Source organism: Epinephelus lanceolatus, chromosome 19 (genome assembly GCF_041903045.1).
Source record: "Epinephelus lanceolatus isolate andai-2023 chromosome 19, ASM4190304v1, whole genome shotgun sequence".
NCBI lineage: Eukaryota > Metazoa > Chordata > Actinopteri > Perciformes > Serranidae > Epinephelus > Epinephelus lanceolatus.
In genome coordinates, this window is record NC_135752.1 from 29,041,454 (window position 1) to 29,061,220 (window position 19,767).

At 41.9% G+C, this 19,767-nt stretch overlaps 2 protein-coding genes across 2 annotated transcripts; one reads left to right on the plus strand and one right to left on the minus strand.

Moving 5' to 3' along the window:
* Positions 1 to 6,847: 6,847 nt before the first annotated feature.
* On the minus strand, positions 6,848 to 14,176 carry LOC117269764 (AN1-type zinc finger protein 5-like). The gene is made up of 6 exons (XM_033647052.2): positions 13,949 to 14,176; positions 10,775 to 10,954; positions 10,509 to 10,656; positions 9,615 to 9,718; positions 9,269 to 9,397; positions 6,848 to 8,387 (listed from the first exon to the last, which is right to left on the minus strand). Exons 2-6 carry the CDS (start codon positions 10,929 to 10,931, stop codon positions 8,239 to 8,241), a joined length of 687 nt encoding a protein of 228 aa, XP_033502943.1. The 5' UTR covers positions 10,932 to 10,954; positions 13,949 to 14,176; the 3' UTR covers positions 6,848 to 8,238.
* A 1,817-nt stretch (positions 14,177 to 15,993) lies between these two features.
* Positions 15,994 to 19,448, plus strand: ccnb1 (cyclin B1). Its single transcript, XM_033646227.2, has 9 exons — positions 15,994 to 16,144; positions 16,391 to 16,516; positions 17,046 to 17,165; positions 17,271 to 17,459; positions 17,542 to 17,700; positions 17,800 to 18,036; positions 18,128 to 18,268; positions 18,436 to 18,546; positions 18,648 to 19,448. Exons 1-9 carry the CDS (start codon positions 16,124 to 16,126, stop codon positions 18,750 to 18,752), a joined length of 1,209 nt encoding a protein of 402 aa, XP_033502118.1. The 5' UTR covers positions 15,994 to 16,123; the 3' UTR covers positions 18,753 to 19,448.
* The last annotated feature ends 319 nt before the right edge of the window (positions 19,449 to 19,767 follow it).

Here is a 19,767-nt window from a genome sequence, read left to right on the forward strand (position 1 = left end):
GAGACCACCTCTTCAAGAAGGTCTCGGTCTGGTTGTTTTGGTGCACACCTGAGTGTGATTTCTGTGTTCACACCTGCCTACTGAACTGCACTTAGGGGGCAAACAAACTTGAGTTCGATTGAACTGAACCAAACAGGGCAGGGAGGCTCAAAATGGCTTAGTCTGCCCGTGCAATAGGATTCGTCTCTGAATGGAGCTAGAGCCGAGTGAGCGACTGCTTCTGCTGCCGGAGCACCAACGCACACTGTCATGTCTTTCCCCAAGAATGGGAAACAGACAGAAAGTAAAGGTGCTTGAGAGACGCATGGATCAAGAGAGGAAGGACAGGGGCCCACAGAGACTGCTTATGCATAGGGCCCTAAATGTGTGGTGCTAAAGATCAATAACAAAGTACTAAAGTGATTTATGCCCATATCAAAGTGAAGTTAATGTTACAACACAAATAATACTTAAAAATTTGTTATGATAAAAACAATTTTCTACACCTACACAACTTAAATCATCAAAACCTACAGAACAAATGAATCCTTTAATCTTCCACTCACCATCATCCGTGTCTCTTTTTCTCGGCATGATGAAAAATAAAAACTCCTTTGAGTCCTCTGCAGCGTTCACCCAGTCTCACCCCCCAGCAGGTCGTTTCTCCTCTGCCTCGGCTCCCCGCCAGCATCCAACTCAGGTATCTGACGGTGCCGTCACTATGACGACTGCTGCATGTGACCCTCTCTCAACAGGTGTTCTCAGATAGGTGCAGTGAATTCTGGAAACTGAAGGTGATCAGCTGAGGCTTAAAAAGTAGAAAGGCTGGGTTATTCTCAGAGAGCTGGGGCATTTATATTTTATTCTGAATTACATTAGAGGTGTTGATATACAGCTGTGGGTCACACAGGTGGTTCATATCAGGCCTTTGACTCTTAGAAGTGAAACAGCAGTCAGTGTGGCTTGATTAATCTAGGCTTCATTTTGTAGTTCCTAAATGACCAAAGGAGCACATCAAATGAAGTGCCTGTAGACACTCTCACTCATCTTGTTATTGGAGACTACACACACAGACACACACAGACACACCAGAAGAAGACCAGACGCCCTAAAGATTTAATGAAGGTATAGGTTTCTCTATGCGAGCCTCATTAGGCAAACAGTAAATACCCAGAGATGACCTTGCAGTTGCAGTATTGTTCTGTTTAGACGTTTTAAATGGAAACCCAGCAGGTGTAGCCAACCTGCAGCGGAGACTGACAGCAGCTAACTGTGTGTGCAGAGCTGGAAACTGTGCAGAGAAACACCTCACAGCCTCATTAAATAATAGAGTGGAGCTCATTTTTCACATCCAAAATGATTCCATTACACGGTTGGCAATTCCCACAGGTGAGACACGGATCACACCTTCTAGACTTGTGCTGGGAGACAGATGAGTGTGCTCGAGGTGATACACCTGTCGTAATAAGTTTAACATATTTAGATCCTTACGTACTTCTGCAAATCTTGGTTTTGGTGAGCATAAACACACAGATTATCATAGATCATCATAATTTATTGGCCATTACAAGCTACCGTAAGTTAATACATTTAGATGACATGTTTTAAAGCAGTGGTTCCCAACTGGTGGGTCGTGTTTCAAAAGTGGGTCAGTGAACACAGGAGCATCTGGTCTATCGCTACCTCGATTGGTTAAGGGCCATACACATGCCATGTTTTTTGCATCCTCAAATTCATTGTTTTCAATGTAGATGTGCAGCAGGTGTGCTCAAACTTAACACGGTCACCACTGTGCCCTGGGAAAAACTGAGTTCAACTTCTGAAGCACAGCAGCATGCACCGCATGTCATGTGAGGAGGACCAACCAATCACAACCGACAGTTATCTTTCCTTTCATCCATAAATATCAGTTTGTGGTAAATATGGAAAAGAAGTTGATCATTTTAGTGCAGGGCTACCTTGAGACTTACATCTGTCTCATGGACAATATTTTAGGCCTACACACTTACAAACAGCAGCTAGAAGAAGATCAGCTCTGCACTCAGGATTTCAGGTAAATAGGCTATAATATGGTGCTTGTTAAAGTTGCTTAGCAGCTTCAGATGCAACCTGCTGCTGCGCTCTTGAAAGCTGGCACAGAAAAGGCACACGAGTAGCACTCAGTGCCCGACCATGCGTTTTCTAGGAAACTGAAGACACAGCATGTGCACAGCCCCTTAGTTAGTTGACATTATCGTGTCACTTTGGGGCTATAAGGGTAACTATACAATATTACAATCTATTGATCAAAGCAGTGGTAGACCAAAAGCTCCCATGTTTAGCGAAGTAGAATTACTGGTTTTGTCAATGGAGTCTGGCTTTAAAGAGAGCATAGATAAGTTTTACTTCTAGTTCAGTTCCCCATTGGAAAGGGCTGCCTGTTTGGGAAGCACTGAGTATACGACTAGATAAATGAGTCTTGGATTATACTGCACAAGTATAGTATGCAAGTTTTTAAACAGATGTTTTGATATTGTTTCGCTGTTTTTAAACACAGTTGCCTATGACTTAAATTCATTTTTGCATTCTTTATTCATCGTAGAGGCATGCAAGAAAAAGTTTCCTCCAAGAATTCAACATACCACAGGGTGAATAACAGATGTACAATGATCATTTCACGGATGAGGTATTCCTTTAATGCAGTAAACCAATAGCGTCCCCACAAGAGGGCAAAACACATGAAACAGAGTGTGCATTAAATACAACACTGACCTATATTATCACCTTTTGAGATGATATGCACGCTTGTTAGCAAAGTGTCGCGTATTTACACATCCAGAAGATACAGAGCAACGTTAACATTCATTTGGAGTCGTGTTTATGTCCACGTAGTAACTGTCATATTCAATATTCCTTTTCCTTTGACTTTTTAAAGCTCACTGAAAACTGATGAGAGCTGTGAGAGTGAACCAAAACAATGAGTTAAGAGAAGATGAAAAGCTCCACAGAGCTGAGGGAAAGTTCAGAGTTGGTGATAATTATCTGTGGGTTAATAACTACAAGCAACCTCTTTCATATTAGAGATAGTCATCATCTGCGTTGACAGATTGTTGATTATTATTATTATTACTATTATTATAATTATTATTTAATTAACCTACTATTTAGTCTATAAAAGGCCAAATGCCCTGAGTGATGGTTCTGTTTACAAAAACTAACCAAACAGCAGGACATTCACCATTTTCTCTTCAAATCTGGACCCATTTGTGAACTTGACACAATTTTCTAAACAACTACACATCTAAAAACCTATCTGATGTTTTTTAAATCAATATTTCATGCATGACCACCATCAAAGATGCATGAGCAATTAAAAGTTAATGGATCAAGTCTTAGGGATGCTGCCTTATTACTGCACATCTGTGGCACGGCAAGAAAGTGTGTGTGTGTGCGTGTGTATGACATAAGGACTAAATAATGATTCTGACAGGAAACAAAACTTAAACTAATAAATGCTACGTTATATTTTTGTCTGTTGCAATTATATACAGTCATAACTGTGAACATTAACCAACTGTGAATGTAATTAATAAATAAATATAAGAATGTAACTTTGTCTGTATAAGCAATATACATTTATTAATACAGAGTGTCACAATAGCTGCACAATATGTCTGACAGTGCATCAGTGTTTGGACTTATGCTGTTATTCTACATAATGGAAAATGGGATTGTATGTCTGTTGTGCCCCCTAGTGGCTATTCCCTAGATAAAATAAAAAGTAAATTGACATACTTAACTGTATATACTAAGCAATAACTACTGTAGCTTGGCTGTGTGTTACTAAATAAACTAGCTGTCCAATAGATATTGAGCAGATGAGCACAGAAGAATCCAAAACTTTAAATGATATCAAATAAGAGTCAGTAAGATTGTGAGTTTTTTTGTTCAGATCTGAATGACCCAGTGCTGAAAGTAGTTTTAGGATCCTACATGTCAGAGTTTAACAAAGATAATATATCCAGATTATATCAGGGTTTTATGCACACGCTACAGGAAACGCTCCCAAGTGCTGGAGATTGTGCGGGAGCCAGGGATGCAAACACGGATATATTTTGGGAGTGTCCTGTAATAAGACAGTTTAGGTCTGAGATGCACAAAATACTAGATACTTTCTATTGTATACTTTTATTTAAAGAAAAATCTGACTTTCAACCTGGACACTTCAACTAAAACTTCTGGGTTTTGATATCCGCTGGTGAGAAAACCTTCACAAGACACTGGCGGCTTTCTGACCCCCTACAATAAAAGAATGGACGGATATAGTTAATGAAATATACATGATGGAATAAACTGGCAGTATTGTAGTAGTATTGCAAATGGGGGGGGAAAATACTTACTTTCATTTGATGACAGTTTCAGACAATCATCTTTTTTTGATTTGTTTCATTTTCAAAATCTTTTAAATATTTCCGTATGTCATCTCAAACTTGTAGATAGCGAAAAGTTATTATTCTCCAGTCCATATTTCCTCTGTTGTTGAATCAATGAAGCAAAGGCACCTTCTATATAGTAGGGAAGGCTGTGTCTAGGTTGGAGGGGACAAAGGTGGGATTTCTGGTAATGGGCAGTACAAGGGATACAGGTTTAAGACGAAATTAGACCTAATTTGCTTCCAGGTGCGAATTATCTTATGTATAATAGGGTTATTGTAATATAACTTGTTAACTGTAGTTGGGGCTAGTAGGATTGCGCCTATGGACTACAGTTGGCAGTCATCCTACTCTGGTTTTCACTAATTAGACAGTGGTGTTGATGTGTCCAGCTTGAAGGTAAAGGTCCGAATCACTGATGCTAAAGTTTGGGAGCGCTAATCCTCCACCAAGTTAAGGCCTACAGAGATGTTTTTTACTTATTCTTTGGGATTTGTATCCCCACAAAGGGAACTATTAAGCAGTCTAAGTGCTTGAAAACATGATTTTTTTTTTAAAGAAAAAAGGAATGTTTTGAAATAAATTTAATATCTGTGGGAGGAAAATCATCTTAAGGCATTGATTCTCCCAAATAAAGAAATTGGCAGTGTCCCAAAATGCTAATCTAGTCCGTAATCTGTTGATTAGAGGGGGGACGTTTGCCTGGAAGAGAGAGGAGTATTGCTTTGTCACTTCTATGCCCAAGTAGGCACATTTTCTGAAGAGATTTCAAATGGCAAATTAAAATCATTGTACGCGCACAAGATTTTGAACAAGGAACATCAGAGGGGGAACACCAAGAGAATGCTATATTAATAATAGGTAATAATAAAAATGATTGACACAAAAGGGTTTGACACAGAACCAGAGCTGAATGTTTCTGTACGTAAGCAGTGAAAAGATAAAAGCTCTGCGTGGTCAGCGTTTACTGTAAAGGCGGGGGAGCAGGGGGCTGAGTGGCTGAGGAACTGAAGTGCTCATGACATCATGCGCTACTCATGTTGATGAATGAGTGTACTCTGCACGTGTGTGAGTGTGTATTGAATCATACAGTGCTCATGGTGAGGCAGGGGAGCAGGTGTCACGTGACCCGAGGCCACGCTCACTGCAGCAGATCCTGTTTCCCTGCAGAGACACGAGTCACATGGAAACACACTGGATGACCTGACTGTCAGCAGCCTGGACCTGTCAGCTGGATGCTGCGCTGAACATCTGAACCTGTTGAAAATGTTTCACATACATATGCAGAGAAAATATATTTTAACACTGGACATTCTCAAACAATATATATTATTATTTATTTTTCACTGCTTTACTTTGCTGTCTGACAGAAGCCGTTATATCCATACATCCATTTTCAACTGCATACCCAAAGCCGGGTCACGGGGGCAGTAGGCTGAGCAAGGATTCCAGACGTCCCTCTCCCCAGCAACACTTTCCAACTCCTCCTGGGGGACCCCAAGGTGTTCCCAGGCCAGATGAGATATGTAATCCCTCCAGCGTGTTCTGGGTCTGCCCCGGGGCCTCCTACCAGTGGAATGTGTCAGGGACATCTCCAGCAGGAGGCACCCAGGAGGCATCCTGATCAGATGCCCGAACCACCTCAACTGACCTTTTCGATGCAAAGGAGCAGCGGCTCTACTCCGAGCTCCCTCTGGATGTCTGAGCTCCTTGCCCTATCTCTAAGGCTGAGCCCAGCCACCTCACAGAGGAAACTCATTTTGGCTGCTTGTGTCCCTGACATCATTCTTTTAGTCATTACCCAGAGCTCATGACCATAGGTGAGGGTTGGGACGTAGATGGACCAGTAAGTCGAAAGTTTTGCCTTTCGGCTCAGCTCCCTCTTCACCATGACGGTCCTGCACAGCGCCAGCATCGCTGTGTCTGCAGTGATGCTGGCGCTGTGCAGGACCGTTATGGTGAAGAGGGAGCTGAGGGTCCTGCACAGCGCCAGCATCACTGCAGACACAGCGCTTGGCTTTAAAGGGCTAGTTCTGATTCACCAAAGTCACACAATAACACAAAGTCACTTATCGAGGCAGCAGTAGACCAGCAGTTCCCATGTTAGGCAAGCTAAAATTACCGTTTTTCTCAATGGGGTCTGGTGGTTTTGACAAGAGCGTAAAAGGGGAACTGAAACTTTACCAACTTCCCCATCAGAGAGGGCCGTCTGCTGCAATGTTAAGCTGTGAGACTTTTCTCTAAAGTACATAACTTATCTTGAATGCCAGTACTCTACAGTCTGCTTCTCCAAATTCATGACATGCCGATTGTCATTTACTGTATGCAACATATTGACTTTGGGTAAGTATCTTGTATCACCCCACTTCAAAAGACCCGAACTATCCCTTTGTGATAAAGTAGAATCATAAAACAGAGGTCAAATGTTCAGGAATGAAGGCCAAGCAGCTCTTGGATTTTATATTTGTGAACATAATTTATTTACATCATTACAATTATTCTTTATTATTGGAAGATTACGCGCACTGCAGTATATAAATAAAGATGTTTGTACAAACTTGCATAACTAAAAGGGTAAAAAAACGAAACACAGGTTAAGCAGCCAGAAAATTCAAAAACTGAAAATGATTAATAACCTACGACCACAGCTCTAAGTCGCTATGGCACACGACCACTCAACCTCATACACACCAGCCATCCACATTTACACCCACAAACACACATACTTGTGTTTGATACACACAGTATGCAACACTCCAACACTCCCAACACTGTGACTGTCAGCTCACATTAAAAAATATCAAGGAAAACATTCAATAGTGAAGTAAAAGATGAAAATATTAGTGGAGCTAAACCCTTCCAAAGGCAAAACATTAATACAAGTTTAGGCTACTTGTCATACAACAACACACGGCATACACACTTTTCTGGGGGGGAAAAAAAAAAGGAAACAAACAGTCAGGTGATTTGTATCCTTGTGTGACTTCAGTGGATGGTTTTAAAGACCTGAAAAGCAGGAAGTCCACATGTCTGCTCTCCAGATCTCTGGCACAGTACGGGTCACAGCATTCAGCCAAATGTCAACAGAAGAAGAACAAAGCAAACTGTCAAACCACAGTGTGTCAAGTGCCGCACACACAGCAGGGCAGGAGTATGAGCCGGCAAGAAAGGGCTAAAGTCTCTTTTTCAAAGTCTCTCTAGTAATATGTCTGAGCTGTGTGTTGACGAGGGAGGGGGAGGGGCGGGGTGGATGTGACTCTGGCGGCACAGAGAAGCATTTCAGGTTGATAAAAACTCACCGGGACGCAAATTCTGACGACTAAGGAGGGTTAAACTCTGACCTCACAGAGTTAAGCGGAGGCCACAAACAGAAACAGACAATCATCCATTTTGCTACTCAAGCCAGCAGAGAGCAAGCACGGCTGAGGTGGCGCCATCAGCCAACAGCAGTAAAAGTCTGAGAGTCCAAATAGGCCCATGTGTCTGGGCTCTTTCCAGGCAGAGTTCAGGCGATCTCAGCGGGATCGCGCGACAGCCTGCACAGCCATCGACAGCATCTTCTAAAATACTAATGACTTTTTCTTCAGTAATCTCCAAAGATACGGACCCCTCCCCCCATCCTCATTTACAACCCTCCAAAAGTGTTAAACTCACACAAAAACAAGAACCAAAGCTGAAAATATAAGTGAACTTTCATGCACTGGGGGAAAAGTCTTGAACGTGTAACAAACGAGGAGAAAAAACAAAAAACAAAAACAGGTCCTTCGGGCAGAAGGCTGGGCTCGAGTCCATTTTTCTTTTTAAAGCCGATCGCTCTCAGTGTTCACAGTCAAACTGAGAGTCCTCTTCATATTCTCTGGATCTTGTCAGCGACAACCACGGGGTTCTCTTTGCGGATCTTGTCAGCAGCTTCAGCTTTGTAGTCGTACGGACAGTTGTGCTTATCGGAATAACGGTGGATTCCGCAGAACAGATTCCCACAGCGGCAGTCAAAACCTGGAATGCCACAGCAGAGGACAAATCGAGTCAAATCAAAAACAAGCGCTTACAGCGGCTAAACAGTCCCTGACTGTAGACATCCTGGGACACATGCGACATAATGTGAAGTGAGTAGTAGAGGCATATATCAACATTTTGAGGTAAAAACACTTAGATACTGGACCTAACTGTAACCTTTTGCAGGATCTTTCAGGCAAGAACGTTCTGTAAAGCCCACAAAATAGGTACTTAAGCTTCTGAGAAAACTTTAAATCTGATATCATTGACTTTTTAAAGGTTTTTTGGGGGTATTCTTGCCTTTACTGTACAGTTTGACAGTGAAGAGGTAGACAAAAATTGAGGGTTAAGAGGGGGATAACACGGAACAAAAGCCCCCAGCTGAAATCAAACCGGCGACGAAACTACTCTAACAAGAGGCTCCTAGAAATCAATAACCCCTTTTACACTTCCTGTTTAAGACAAGACTGTTCGACGTTATTCCTCCTTGCTGCTCTGTCTAAAAGGTACGAATACAGAATGAGGGGACAGAGTTGTTCTGCTTTTGAGTTGGCAGCAGAGGTAGTATGGAGCCAAATCAATGTCTGTGTAAAAGGTGCGAGCCGCAACAACGGGACAGCTCTGACATTTTGCTGACGTGTGTCCACCAGCTGGAGATTTAAAAAGCAGTTAGCAGCAGTTAACGGCTAACTCAAACAAGGATAAATGGGGAGACAATGAGGTCTGGGAGAGCCCTACACTCCAAGCAGAGGACGAGATCAGCCAATATATAACAGGGATGGTAAATGATTGTTTACAGCTTAAGCTTGACCAAACAGAACGCCGACAAATCTGTGATATTCTCTAATGACATTAAACGTGCTATCTGTGTCCCTTCTTACCTGTAAGGCCAACCTTTTTGCGGCACATAAAGCAGCGATTCTTTTTGGGTTTGGTGGGCTCTGGAGCTCTGGACTCCTCACTGCCAGCAGTGGAGGGATGAGAGGCTGAGGATGTGGGTTGAGTCAACACTGGAGACGCACAAATAAAACACTTAATTCAGTAAAGTATCTCTTACCAACCCACACAGCAGTGTTGCACATCATTATAAGTATTTATCTGACTAAACCACACACACCCACCCCTTATGCATGAATGTAATTCTATATCGCAATGTTAATGTATTTTAATGTAGTACATTTTACTCCATCACACTGATGGACGACGTACCCACTAAAGCCAACCCACCTGGTTCTGTGAGCTCTACTTTGCTTGCTGATGATCCTTTTTCCTCACAGGAGAGGCTCATTTCAGTCATCTGTTGTGTTACAGAAATGGCAGTCGAAACTCCACTGCAAAAGATAAACAGAACATTAATAAAGCTTAATATTTCAGGAAAGTAAATTAATTACATAACCACATTTTCAATATATCCAACTGTCTTTATCTGCTGAAGAAACTCATGAGATACTACCAAGGATGTAATCATTACAAATTTAATGGTGCCTTAAAGTGTTGTGTTTACAAGAAGAATCCACATGAATGAGCCACTAATGTGGCATTCATGATTTTCTAAAGCGGAAACATTTTGAAAGCACTGAGTTTGCAAATTATGATGTTTGTTATTGTGATTAAAAATCCCAGAACCTGTGGAAGATGCTGAGAACTAGCAGGAGTGTACTCAGGACTCAACCCCCTTACAGCCAAAATGCTTGTGGCATGGACATGGTGCCACATGTCTACCACAGCATACCCACAGCAAAGTGGTCCTTATAATTAACTGAAGCTGCTACACTGACCACAGAAGCCACAACACACTACTCATCTCTATTTTTACACAGCTGGCTTATTTTTTTTCCTCTACGGGAGGTTCGGCAGCTCTCCAACAGGTTTAAAACCATAACGAATTGCCTAAAAAATTAGTAAACTTGGTTTTAAATTATTTTAAAACAGAGACAGAGCCTGTGTAGCAGGTAAAAAATCCAGCACTGCCTCTACATCATGAAGCGTCATATGTGTGCTCCATGTATTTCAGCCATTAGAAGCTGAGCACATATTGCATCCTCCACTTCCCATTTCAAAACTGTGACATCACAGGATTTGTTTGAAGGCAGTATAGTAAACCCTGATGGCTCCCCTCACCTGAGAGCTTCTGCGGCAGCAGCCTCAGCAGAGGCAGCGGCCTCGGCTGCCACCTCTGCAGCAGCGACTGCAGCCGCTGCAGCATTATTCAAGGTGGCCTCTAACCTCTGGATGGCAGAAGCCTCAGCTGTGGGGCCGCTGCTGCTGCCTGGGGGAGAAAATGTCACCGCATGTTACAGTCAGATACAAAGGCTGAGAGTTTTGTCCTGCGTGCACGTGGAAACATGGGAACAAAAAAAAACTGTGACGGACACAGCGGGTCTTACCCACAGTACTCAAAGTACTGACTCCTCCATTGTTCTGCCTTGACAGGTGCTCCTTATGGCACACGGAGCACATGCCATTAGTCCTAGGGTTGCCATAGAAACCACAGCCATTAGCACAGAGCATAGGAACTGGGCTCTGATTGGTCTCCTGGGCCATAGCGATGTCTGCCGCCTGGTGAGCTGACAAGAGGAGACAAACAAAGACACATGCTGGAGTGATGAGTGTCTGTGTGGGTACAACCAAGGTACAAAGTAGAAGAAACCTGGCCTTAATGATAAATAGACCTCCAGAACTATTTACTGAGTGAAATCACTTTGTACAAAGACTTAGACATACCCACAAGTGGCTAAAACATTTTTTTAAAAAACCACCTGTTCAATACTATTCAGATGGCTCTTTGTAAAGCTTGTTAACAATCTGTTAACCTGTGTCTCTTGCCTGGAGTTTGGGGTATATTGTGACTCAACTAAACTCACAGCAAACTTTTAATACCCAGGTTAAGAGTCAGGAAATATTGTGGTTTGATTTTGTCATATTTTGCAAATGCAAGTAAACAAATGAATAACTGTTTCACAGGTCAGGACAGTGTATTTTCACCCCTGCCAACTAAATCACACAAGTGACAGTCAACTCCTCTTAACACATTCATATCACACTGTGCATTACCAGGTAGCAATCATTAATTAATCACTCTTTATTAACACATGACCACATCTGGCTCTGGTTTATTTAGCTGCTGAGCTACTTGATGCAATTAACACATCATTATATTCTACTTTGCACAAGGTCAAACAACACTGTAAAAGAGTGGAGAGACTGACCAAATAATCCACTTATTATTTTTTTTAACATTTAACTCATATCTCACTCTCTGTATCAGCAGATGAGACCGCTCAGGTGCCATCACATGACCTACATGTGGAACATCAATGATGAGATAACAGTTGGAGATAAGAATCATAACCTATCTTGATTCAATGATTGGTCTTTTGCATTGTATGTGACCAGCAGTCTTGATCTCATGAAGACTGAGATGTGGTTTAAAGCCCTGGCAATACAGTAGGCGACTTTGTTACAAATTTTAGCCTGTTTTATTTGGGCAAAAATGTTGTTGGGCTTCTGGTGTTGAGACGGCATTCGACTTTTGAGAACTCTGACTCCTTTTGTTAAATAAGGGAACACTTATATTATCAAAAAGTCTTTTAAAAGAGTTTCAATGTTGTTGTTGATACCAATCTTTTAGGTTTTTGTATCTGCATGAGTATCAAAACATTCCAGCTGTAATGGTAATGAGATGATGAGTTTACATTTTGACTGTAAAAGCTTTAACATACCTATTTTGTCACAAATGCGCCTGCGGGAGGAAAAACATGTAGGTCTTAAAACCAGATTGTGAAGCTATTGACATAATTACTGCTTCCTTCCTTCCTTATTTGAACACAGACTGAGTGAGTCCCCTCCTCTCTAACCAAACTTAATCAAGTAAATATAAGCTTGCATCAGCCTCATGATTACATTAAAGGAAGTTATGAAGATATCTCTTGAGAAGAAGGTTGTTTATAGTCACCGGCAACACATGGGGGAAACGAAAGGGGAAGTATTCACCTCACTAAGTTCAGGTTCTGGTGCCTCCTTCTCTCCCTCACACTGCCATCACTACACCCCTGCAATCTGCACCTTCACGTGTTTGTGTCTGCAGACTGCAGTGCTTCATGCAGACTCACATGGATCTGTGTATGACGGCTTTCCTCTGTCACAAGAGTGCAATGTGACACTGATCTCAGAGGTGCACACTGCTGAGGTACCTCAATACAGTAAGGGCTAAAAACACGTCTATTAATAGATAACCTCGGGTGCCCTGTAAACAGAGCTGGCATCATGCAAAAATGCGTATCCTCATCAGAGCAGGTTTCCCCTCAGATCACCCTCAGCTTTCTAACCCATGGGAGGAAACACATTGTGAGAACAGAGCTGCCAAATCCTACACAATTCAGACTGTGTTAGGCAGGGGGACTCGTGGGAATAGACCCTGACATGGGTACAAAAATCACCACATCACCTGTAACGTTTATCGCATAAAGAGTCGAGCACTTTTATCACTGAGACAAAAGCCAAAATCACTCACTGACCCCAAGATGCAAGTTAGTGATAGTGGCAGCATGCTAACATCAAACTCACCCCAAGGCCCAATAACCCCATCTCTACTTAGATGAGCTCAACGAAGCAATCAATACCATTTATGTAGGCTGCAGTCTTCAGTTGCTTCCTGACAAACACCGGGCCACAGCCGTACCACTTCTACAAATCCACTGAGTCATGCTAGCAAGCTAACAGCCGCTGCTAACGCCTTTCTCTTAAAAACTATGCCAACAGTCACCCGGCACGGTGAATATCGCCACCTCGGAGTCGAGTTATAAAAGTTTCTTGAATCAAGCGACGCAAACAAAGCGCAGTTTAGTGCTGTATGGTTTAGTTTGCTTGCTAGTAAGCTAACCGTAGTTAGCCACAACAACCGTGTGAGCAGATTCTCGTGATCTCGCTAACGCTAGCATGCTACATGTTAGCCGAATCGGAAAACTGTTAGCACACTGTTGTTGCCTTTGTCTGTTCTTTGTTTTTGTTCCCACCAGAGACGAACTAAGTTACTTGACAATAACTTATAATAAAGTAACTTTAGGAGTATTACCACGGGAAATAAGCGTGTGAATAAAAACTGTTAAACGGGGACATAAAATAACCGTTAAACATTGATGTATGTTAGCTAACAAGATACAGTTGAGTAACGTTAGTTAATGGATATTTAAACGCTGTTGGTGCTGTTAGCAGATTAACGTTAGCCACGTTAAATACAGACCGTCTTTATTTATAGTTAGTGGACAACTAGGTGTTGAAAAACATGATAATATCGTGATAATATTGGTTTAGTCGCTAGCTGGTATAAAATGCTAAAGTTGTACTTAATTTACAACCTCACAGTTTGAGAAAAGTTTTCACCGACACGTGTTAACCAAACGGAACATTTCTTTAATCCTCGAATGCACATTTACATTAACGTCTACATTAATTTTAGATTGAAACACGATTTTAACACTGTTTGTTACTGTTTTATCGTCCACTTCAGGAACTTCCCAACCACTTAAGCTAGCTGGCTATGGTTTCAGTAGTGAACTTACCTTCCGTGTCTGAGAAACGTCGTTTTTTCTTGATACTTTCTGGATCAGCGAAGTGAATAAGTTTATCTTGGAGCTATATTAACTAGGGCCGTCTAGGTGGGTCGTTGTGTGTGCCTCTCTCCAGTCCTCTCACACAAGACTCCACTCCGCCTAGGAGAGCTGGTAGCTAATTTGGTTGACGTCCTCTCTGTCGCTGATTTGTGGTGGCATCTGTTTTGTTTTACGTGCTGCGTTTGCGTCCTCTCCTTTTTCCGGTGGACGTCACGGAAAGTGTGATCCTCTGATTGGAAGGCAGCGGAGTTGGAGTGAAGCCATCAAAGATTTCAGGCTATTATTACAAGGCAGTAAACCCGCTTCCTCGACCGACTAGACAGACTATACCATAGCCTTCTTCGGTGTCTAGTTAGAAATCAATGTTCATGTAATCAGGAAGGGTCACCGCAGCCGTGTTGTCTGTAGATCCGAGACAACAAGTTTGATAGGATGTGTTGCCTTCACATGCTCCTCGTAAGCTCCAGCTTGCCTGTAGACTTCTGTGCGTTCATTAATCAGCTTAAAATTGCCAGGGCACCATGTCTGACCTTGTTCTTTGTTTTATTTGTATCTCACTATGGACAGGTCAATGAGATGAACAGTCCTCAGAGTATAGGTCCATCATTCATGGATGGATTACACAGGGCACAAGCTCGAGGGCCCAATGGGTCAGGGGCCCTTAAAGCGAAGTGCTTCTGTTTTAAATGCATGTTGTTAGTATTTTTTGTTTAAAAGCTGCAGAGCTTAGGCAAAAGTACCCATGTCCTGATCAGTTTTTTGTTTGTTTGTTTATCCTGAGCCTTATTAGCCCACTAGATAGATAGATAGATCCTTTATTGTCATTGTATGTTATACAAGGACACTTTATTTGAGCAATCCATTACCAGCATATAAATGTTACACATGCACCAACACACACTCGCTCAATGCATAAATCTCACAGTCACATATACACCCATTTATATGTATATTTGTTGAAAAATATATGATAAATGGTAAGTAAGAGCAATAAAAACAACCAAGCACAATTAGGAGGCCTATCTGCCGATACCTGATCTGCTAGATACTTTTATTATGTCAGTCAAAATTTCCCTTTCTCTAAATGAATGAAGGAATAATAATAACACAATATATAGCATGGACTAATGCCACATACCACAGCATTTATAGCCTACGCTCTTTTACAGTGTTCATTCCTATAGCTGTGCTGTTATACAAATACACAAACTCAAAGAAAATACAAGCAAAATAGTAAAACACAAAAACAATTCTCAAAGAATAAAACAATAACAATAAAAACACTTTAATTTTTTATGATAAGCACCAGAACATTCATGACTTCATGACTGATCCCTCTTTAAAAGCTGTGTTAACTTGAGTTTTGAGTTCTGTAAGTTAGAACTCCAATATACAGATCCACTAAACACAAAATAGAGCTGCAAACTGCATACTTTTACCTATATTAAAATAAGTAGAGCAATTTGCAGATATGTTTGACAGCAGAATAACTCTAAATTGGGAAAGTTTTGGTTGTCCTAGTGTCCAAGAGGAAACATTTAAATCAGAAATTTAAAATAGAAATTAAGAACGCAATGGGCATTTATTTCTAATGTGTATGTGCTTGTGTTTGGCTGGATTAAAATGAATTAAATAAATGTGTGAAATCTGGGTTTATCCAAAAAAAAAAGAAAGAAAAGAAAAGAAAAGCAAACCGTGATGCAAACGGGTCAACTTCCGACTGTTTTTAATTTATTTTATTATTTATTTTTTTTTACCGTAAGCCAGTATAGTTATTGTTATTTCTATTTTTGAGTATCTAAATGTGCTCATTAATATATTAGTTTATGTTAAGAACAAGTTCAAATTAAAGAAAAGCGTGTTAAAAAGTGTGAAAAATAAATAGCAACACGTAACAGGAAACGGAAGAGAAGAAAAAAAAACTACGTCATGTTACCACTGGTTGTCCGGGGAACGCATTCGAAGCAGATGCGCTCAGCCAATCAGATGCTCGGAGCGTTCAGGGCGCAGCGAATCAGCTTGTAGCGTGCGAGGATTTAAACCAAGACGCTGAACCTTGGAAGTACGCTGCATCAGTCTCCATTACGACTGGCCGTTTTATTGTTGAAGCAACGAACTATCGAAATGGCTCTCCGAGTAACCAGAGTACGTACTTTAACAATTTTATATTTCCTTTTTGATACTTATAGTTGTTAAAACTTGTGGAAGAAATGTATTTATCGTATTTTTTAATTTTAAATAACTACAGTGTTAAATGCCCTCGTGCTTCGCTGTGGGGTGTGCTCTCGCGCAACAATTCCACAATAGGAGTTCGACTAAAGTCTAAGCAATTATTTAAAAATAATAACATGCAATATATTATAAATGCCTTTTAAAAATATTTTTCTACAGAACCGCTTGGCCTCTACCAGGAGTGACCTCGGTGGAAAGGCCTGCTCGGTCACAGGGCCCACCAAGCCTCGAGCTGCGCTGGGAGAAATCGGAAACATCGCAGTCAACAAAGAAGTACAGAAAAAGGTAAGAGTGCGACTCTATTATTAAAGCTCCACTTAATAAAATCAATGAATTCAGCTTATTAAAGTCAATTCATTGTGCTACAATGCAAACCCACTGTAAGCATGCATTTGCAATCCTTACAAAGCTTCGTGGGGCTGATAACTTAAAATAGACTTGAAAGAGGTCTATTTGTGGGGATTTTACGTCTGCATGTTGCATATACAGCCTCATATGCAAAACCATTACCAAATGTGCCCATTTAAGGCCTTTAAAGTAACTTTAAAGGAGCAAAAGAGTGTTAACCAATGTGAAAATGCACCCCAGTGCCAGTATTGCTAGCTCCTAATGCAGCCACTTGAGTAAGCAGGGGTGCATCTACTGCTTATATTAACCAGGCTTCTGAATAATTAGTAAACCTTAAGATATTAAATACATTGAGAAAGTGGAATCCAGAGTTTTCCCTGTTTTTGTTGGAATTTAAACTAAAGCTGCCATTTTAAATTCACCACAGCAGCTCTGACTTGACTACAATCCACCCTTTTCATTTTAGAACATCAAGACAGAGGCCACCAAGAAGACCAGAGCCACCACCCAAGTTGAAAATGCAACAATTGTTGAAAAACCAAAGCCAGAAAATGTTGCTCCCGTTAAACCAGAGCCTGAGGTGCAGGTGAGTTACATGCCAAAGGCTATCTGACCATTAAGACACAAATGAGACTGCTGGGTGTGGTGCTTCTGTTTGTTTGCACTCATGTTGGGATTTCCACCGTTCCAGGTTATCCCTGAACCAGCATCCCCCACTCCAATGGAGACCTCTGGCTGTGCACCCGCTGACCTCTGCCAAGCATTTTCTGATGTCATGCTCCACACTGCTGTCAGGGATGTGGATGCAGATGACTATGACAACCCCATGCTCTGCAGCGAGTATGTGAAGGACATCTACAAGTATCTCCGACAGCTTGAGGCAAGCAAATTCCTTTTGTGGCTAAATTATCTACTATTCTCCCCCACTCTTTTTGGTTTTAACCAGTTTCCTGTCTTTTCAGGTTGAGCAGAACGTCAGACCCACATATCTGCAGGGTCAGGAGGTGACTGGCAACATGCGAGCCATTCTCATTGACTGGCTCGTGCAAGTGAGCCTCAAGTTCCGTCTGCTGCAGGAGACCATGTACATGACTGTGGGAATCATTGACCGCTTCCTTCAGGTAACAGACTGCATATGAAACACAGCCTCTGTATGGCTTAAACTTCACACCTTCTGACTTGCCAGTTTCTAAATCTGCATCTGACTGCACCTCCTACAGGACCACCCTGTCCCCAAGAAGCAGCTGCAGCTAGTCGGCGTGACCGCCATGTTCCTTGCTTCCAAATACGAGGAGATGTATCCTCCAGAGATCTCAGACTTCGCCTACGTGACGGACCGGGCCTACACCACCGCCCAGATCAGAGACATGGAGATGACAATCCTCCGGGTGCTCAAGTTCAAACTAGGCCGCCCTCTTCCCCTGCAGTTCCTCAGAAGGGCCTCAAAGATTTATGAGGTTTGTGGCAGATTTGGTGACACCGTTAAAAGAGCTTTGGCATAATTTCTCTACAGCTGCTAACTTCTATTCCTGACTTGTCTCCCCTCAGGTAACGGCTGAGCAACACACTCTGGCAAAATACCTCTTGGAGCTCACCATGGTTGACTATGAGATGGTTCACTTCCCACCTTCCATGATGGCAAGTGCTGCTTTGGCTCTGACCCTCAAGGTCTTGGACGCTGGCGAATGGGTGAGTTTAACGTCTGGTCTCAAGAGGCTATGTTAAACATGTTACAAAATTGACCAGGCTAGACCAAGAGGGATGTTTGATTAATTGATAAAACTGACTTGGCCAATCTTGACCTGGAAAAAATGCTGAGGTCTTTCTAATGGAAACTGTAAAATGTCTCCCCTCAGGATGTGACACTGCAGCACTACATGGACTACACAGCAGAGAGTTTGATTCCTGTGATGGCACACATTGCCAAGAATGTTGTGAAGGTGAACGACGGACTGACAAAGCACATGGTAAGTGATAAAACTTCCTAAGCTGGATCTCTAGATCGTAAACCAATTTAATGTTATCTTTTTTTCTGTACGTCTAACTCGACCTTTCTCCTTCCTTGCAGGCTATTAAAGGCAAATACTCCACTTCCAAGCAGATGAGGATCGCCACCATCTCGCAGCTCAAGTCTTCAGTCCTAAAGGATCTTGCGAAGCAGCTCACACAGTGAGACGACAATGTTTTTGGCACTGTGTGCTGATTTTGTACAGTTGTAACTTAAAGGTTTTAATGGGATTGAACGAACTACACGCCAAGGACAATGTCAGTGGTTGCATGTTTAACCACCTGAAATCGTGTGTATACTTTCACTGACCCTTTTCAAACATGCCACAAGTTTTTAATTTCTTAGTCATAGCTTCTTGAAGTTGCATCCGGCAGGTAGATGGCGAAAGCCAACAGTCTTTGGTGCTCCTGTCACGGCCCTTGACAGGCTGAGGTGGGTCTGGCGGCTTTCTCCTCTACATAACTGCTCCAGCTTGACCACATGTCAAACTGTTGCCGTTTCCCATTAGTGTGGTTGGTACAGAACTAGTCAGCTAACACTCCAGTTAACGGTTTCTCAACTTGCAGACTAAATGACTGGGTACCCTTAAATGCAATATTGCTACACTGTACTTGTACCAAGTCACAAACGTAAGTCTAAGTTATTTTTATAGCTTGATGAAACAGCTGCCAAGTGACTGCAAATCTTAAACAGTGGCATGCTTTAAAATGGTCACCAATATAAAGGGTCCAGTGGATAGATGCAGCTTTTTTTAAAATGGGATGTTTTCTTAATGTGTGAATGTGTAAAATGTACAGCAATACTCTTAACCTGATTTTACATTCTTGTTCTTAAAGCTTCTATTAAATGGCTCAGACCAGACATTTGTGCTCCATGACTGTTTTTCACCACTAGAGGTTGCTCTAAGCTTAAAGTTGCCCCTGTGAGCTTCCACTGTCTCAGATTGAGCAGAGACTAGAAGTGATCTTACAGGTTAGTTAACTGGTAATTCAGGTGGAGAGATGTTTACCTCACTGAGCTACAAAGACTTCACTCCAGGGCGAGACTGGCTTTGACTCTTTGAAGTGTTTCAAACATTGCAAACTTCTGTTCCATGTTGATTTAACACTCATTCCTGGTCATGCATTTTAATGGTATGCCCCATGCTCTTGGAAGTTCTGCTTTTACGCTACACTGAGAC

What these genes read in the sequence shown, in the direction of transcription:
- ccnb1 (XM_033646227.2), top strand. Translation starts at nt 16,124, where the DNA reads ATGGCTCTCCGAGTAACCAGA. An exon ending in TGGCTCTCCGAGTAACCAGA is followed by an intron (nt 16,145 to 16,390) that starts GTACGTACTTTA and finishes ATTTTTCTACAG; the next exon opens with AACCGCTTGGCCTCTACCAG. An exon ending in TCATTGACCGCTTCCTTCAG is followed by an intron (nt 17,701 to 17,799) that starts GTAACAGACTGC and finishes CACCTCCTACAG; the next exon opens with GACCACCCTGTCCCCAAGAA.
- LOC117269764 (XM_033647052.2), bottom strand. Translation starts at nt 10,931, where the DNA reads ATGGCCCAGGAGACCAATCAGAGCCCAGTTCCTATGCTCTGTGCTAAT. An exon ending in CAGTACTTTGAGTACTGTGG is followed by an intron (nt 10,657 to 10,774) that starts GTAAGACCCGCT and finishes TTTCTCCCCCAG; the next exon opens with GCAGCAGCAGCGGCCCCACA. An exon ending in GCTGCCGCAGAAGCTCTCAG is followed by an intron (nt 9,719 to 10,508) that starts GTGAGGGGAGCC and finishes TATCTTTTGCAG; the next exon opens with TGGAGTTTCGACTGCCATTT.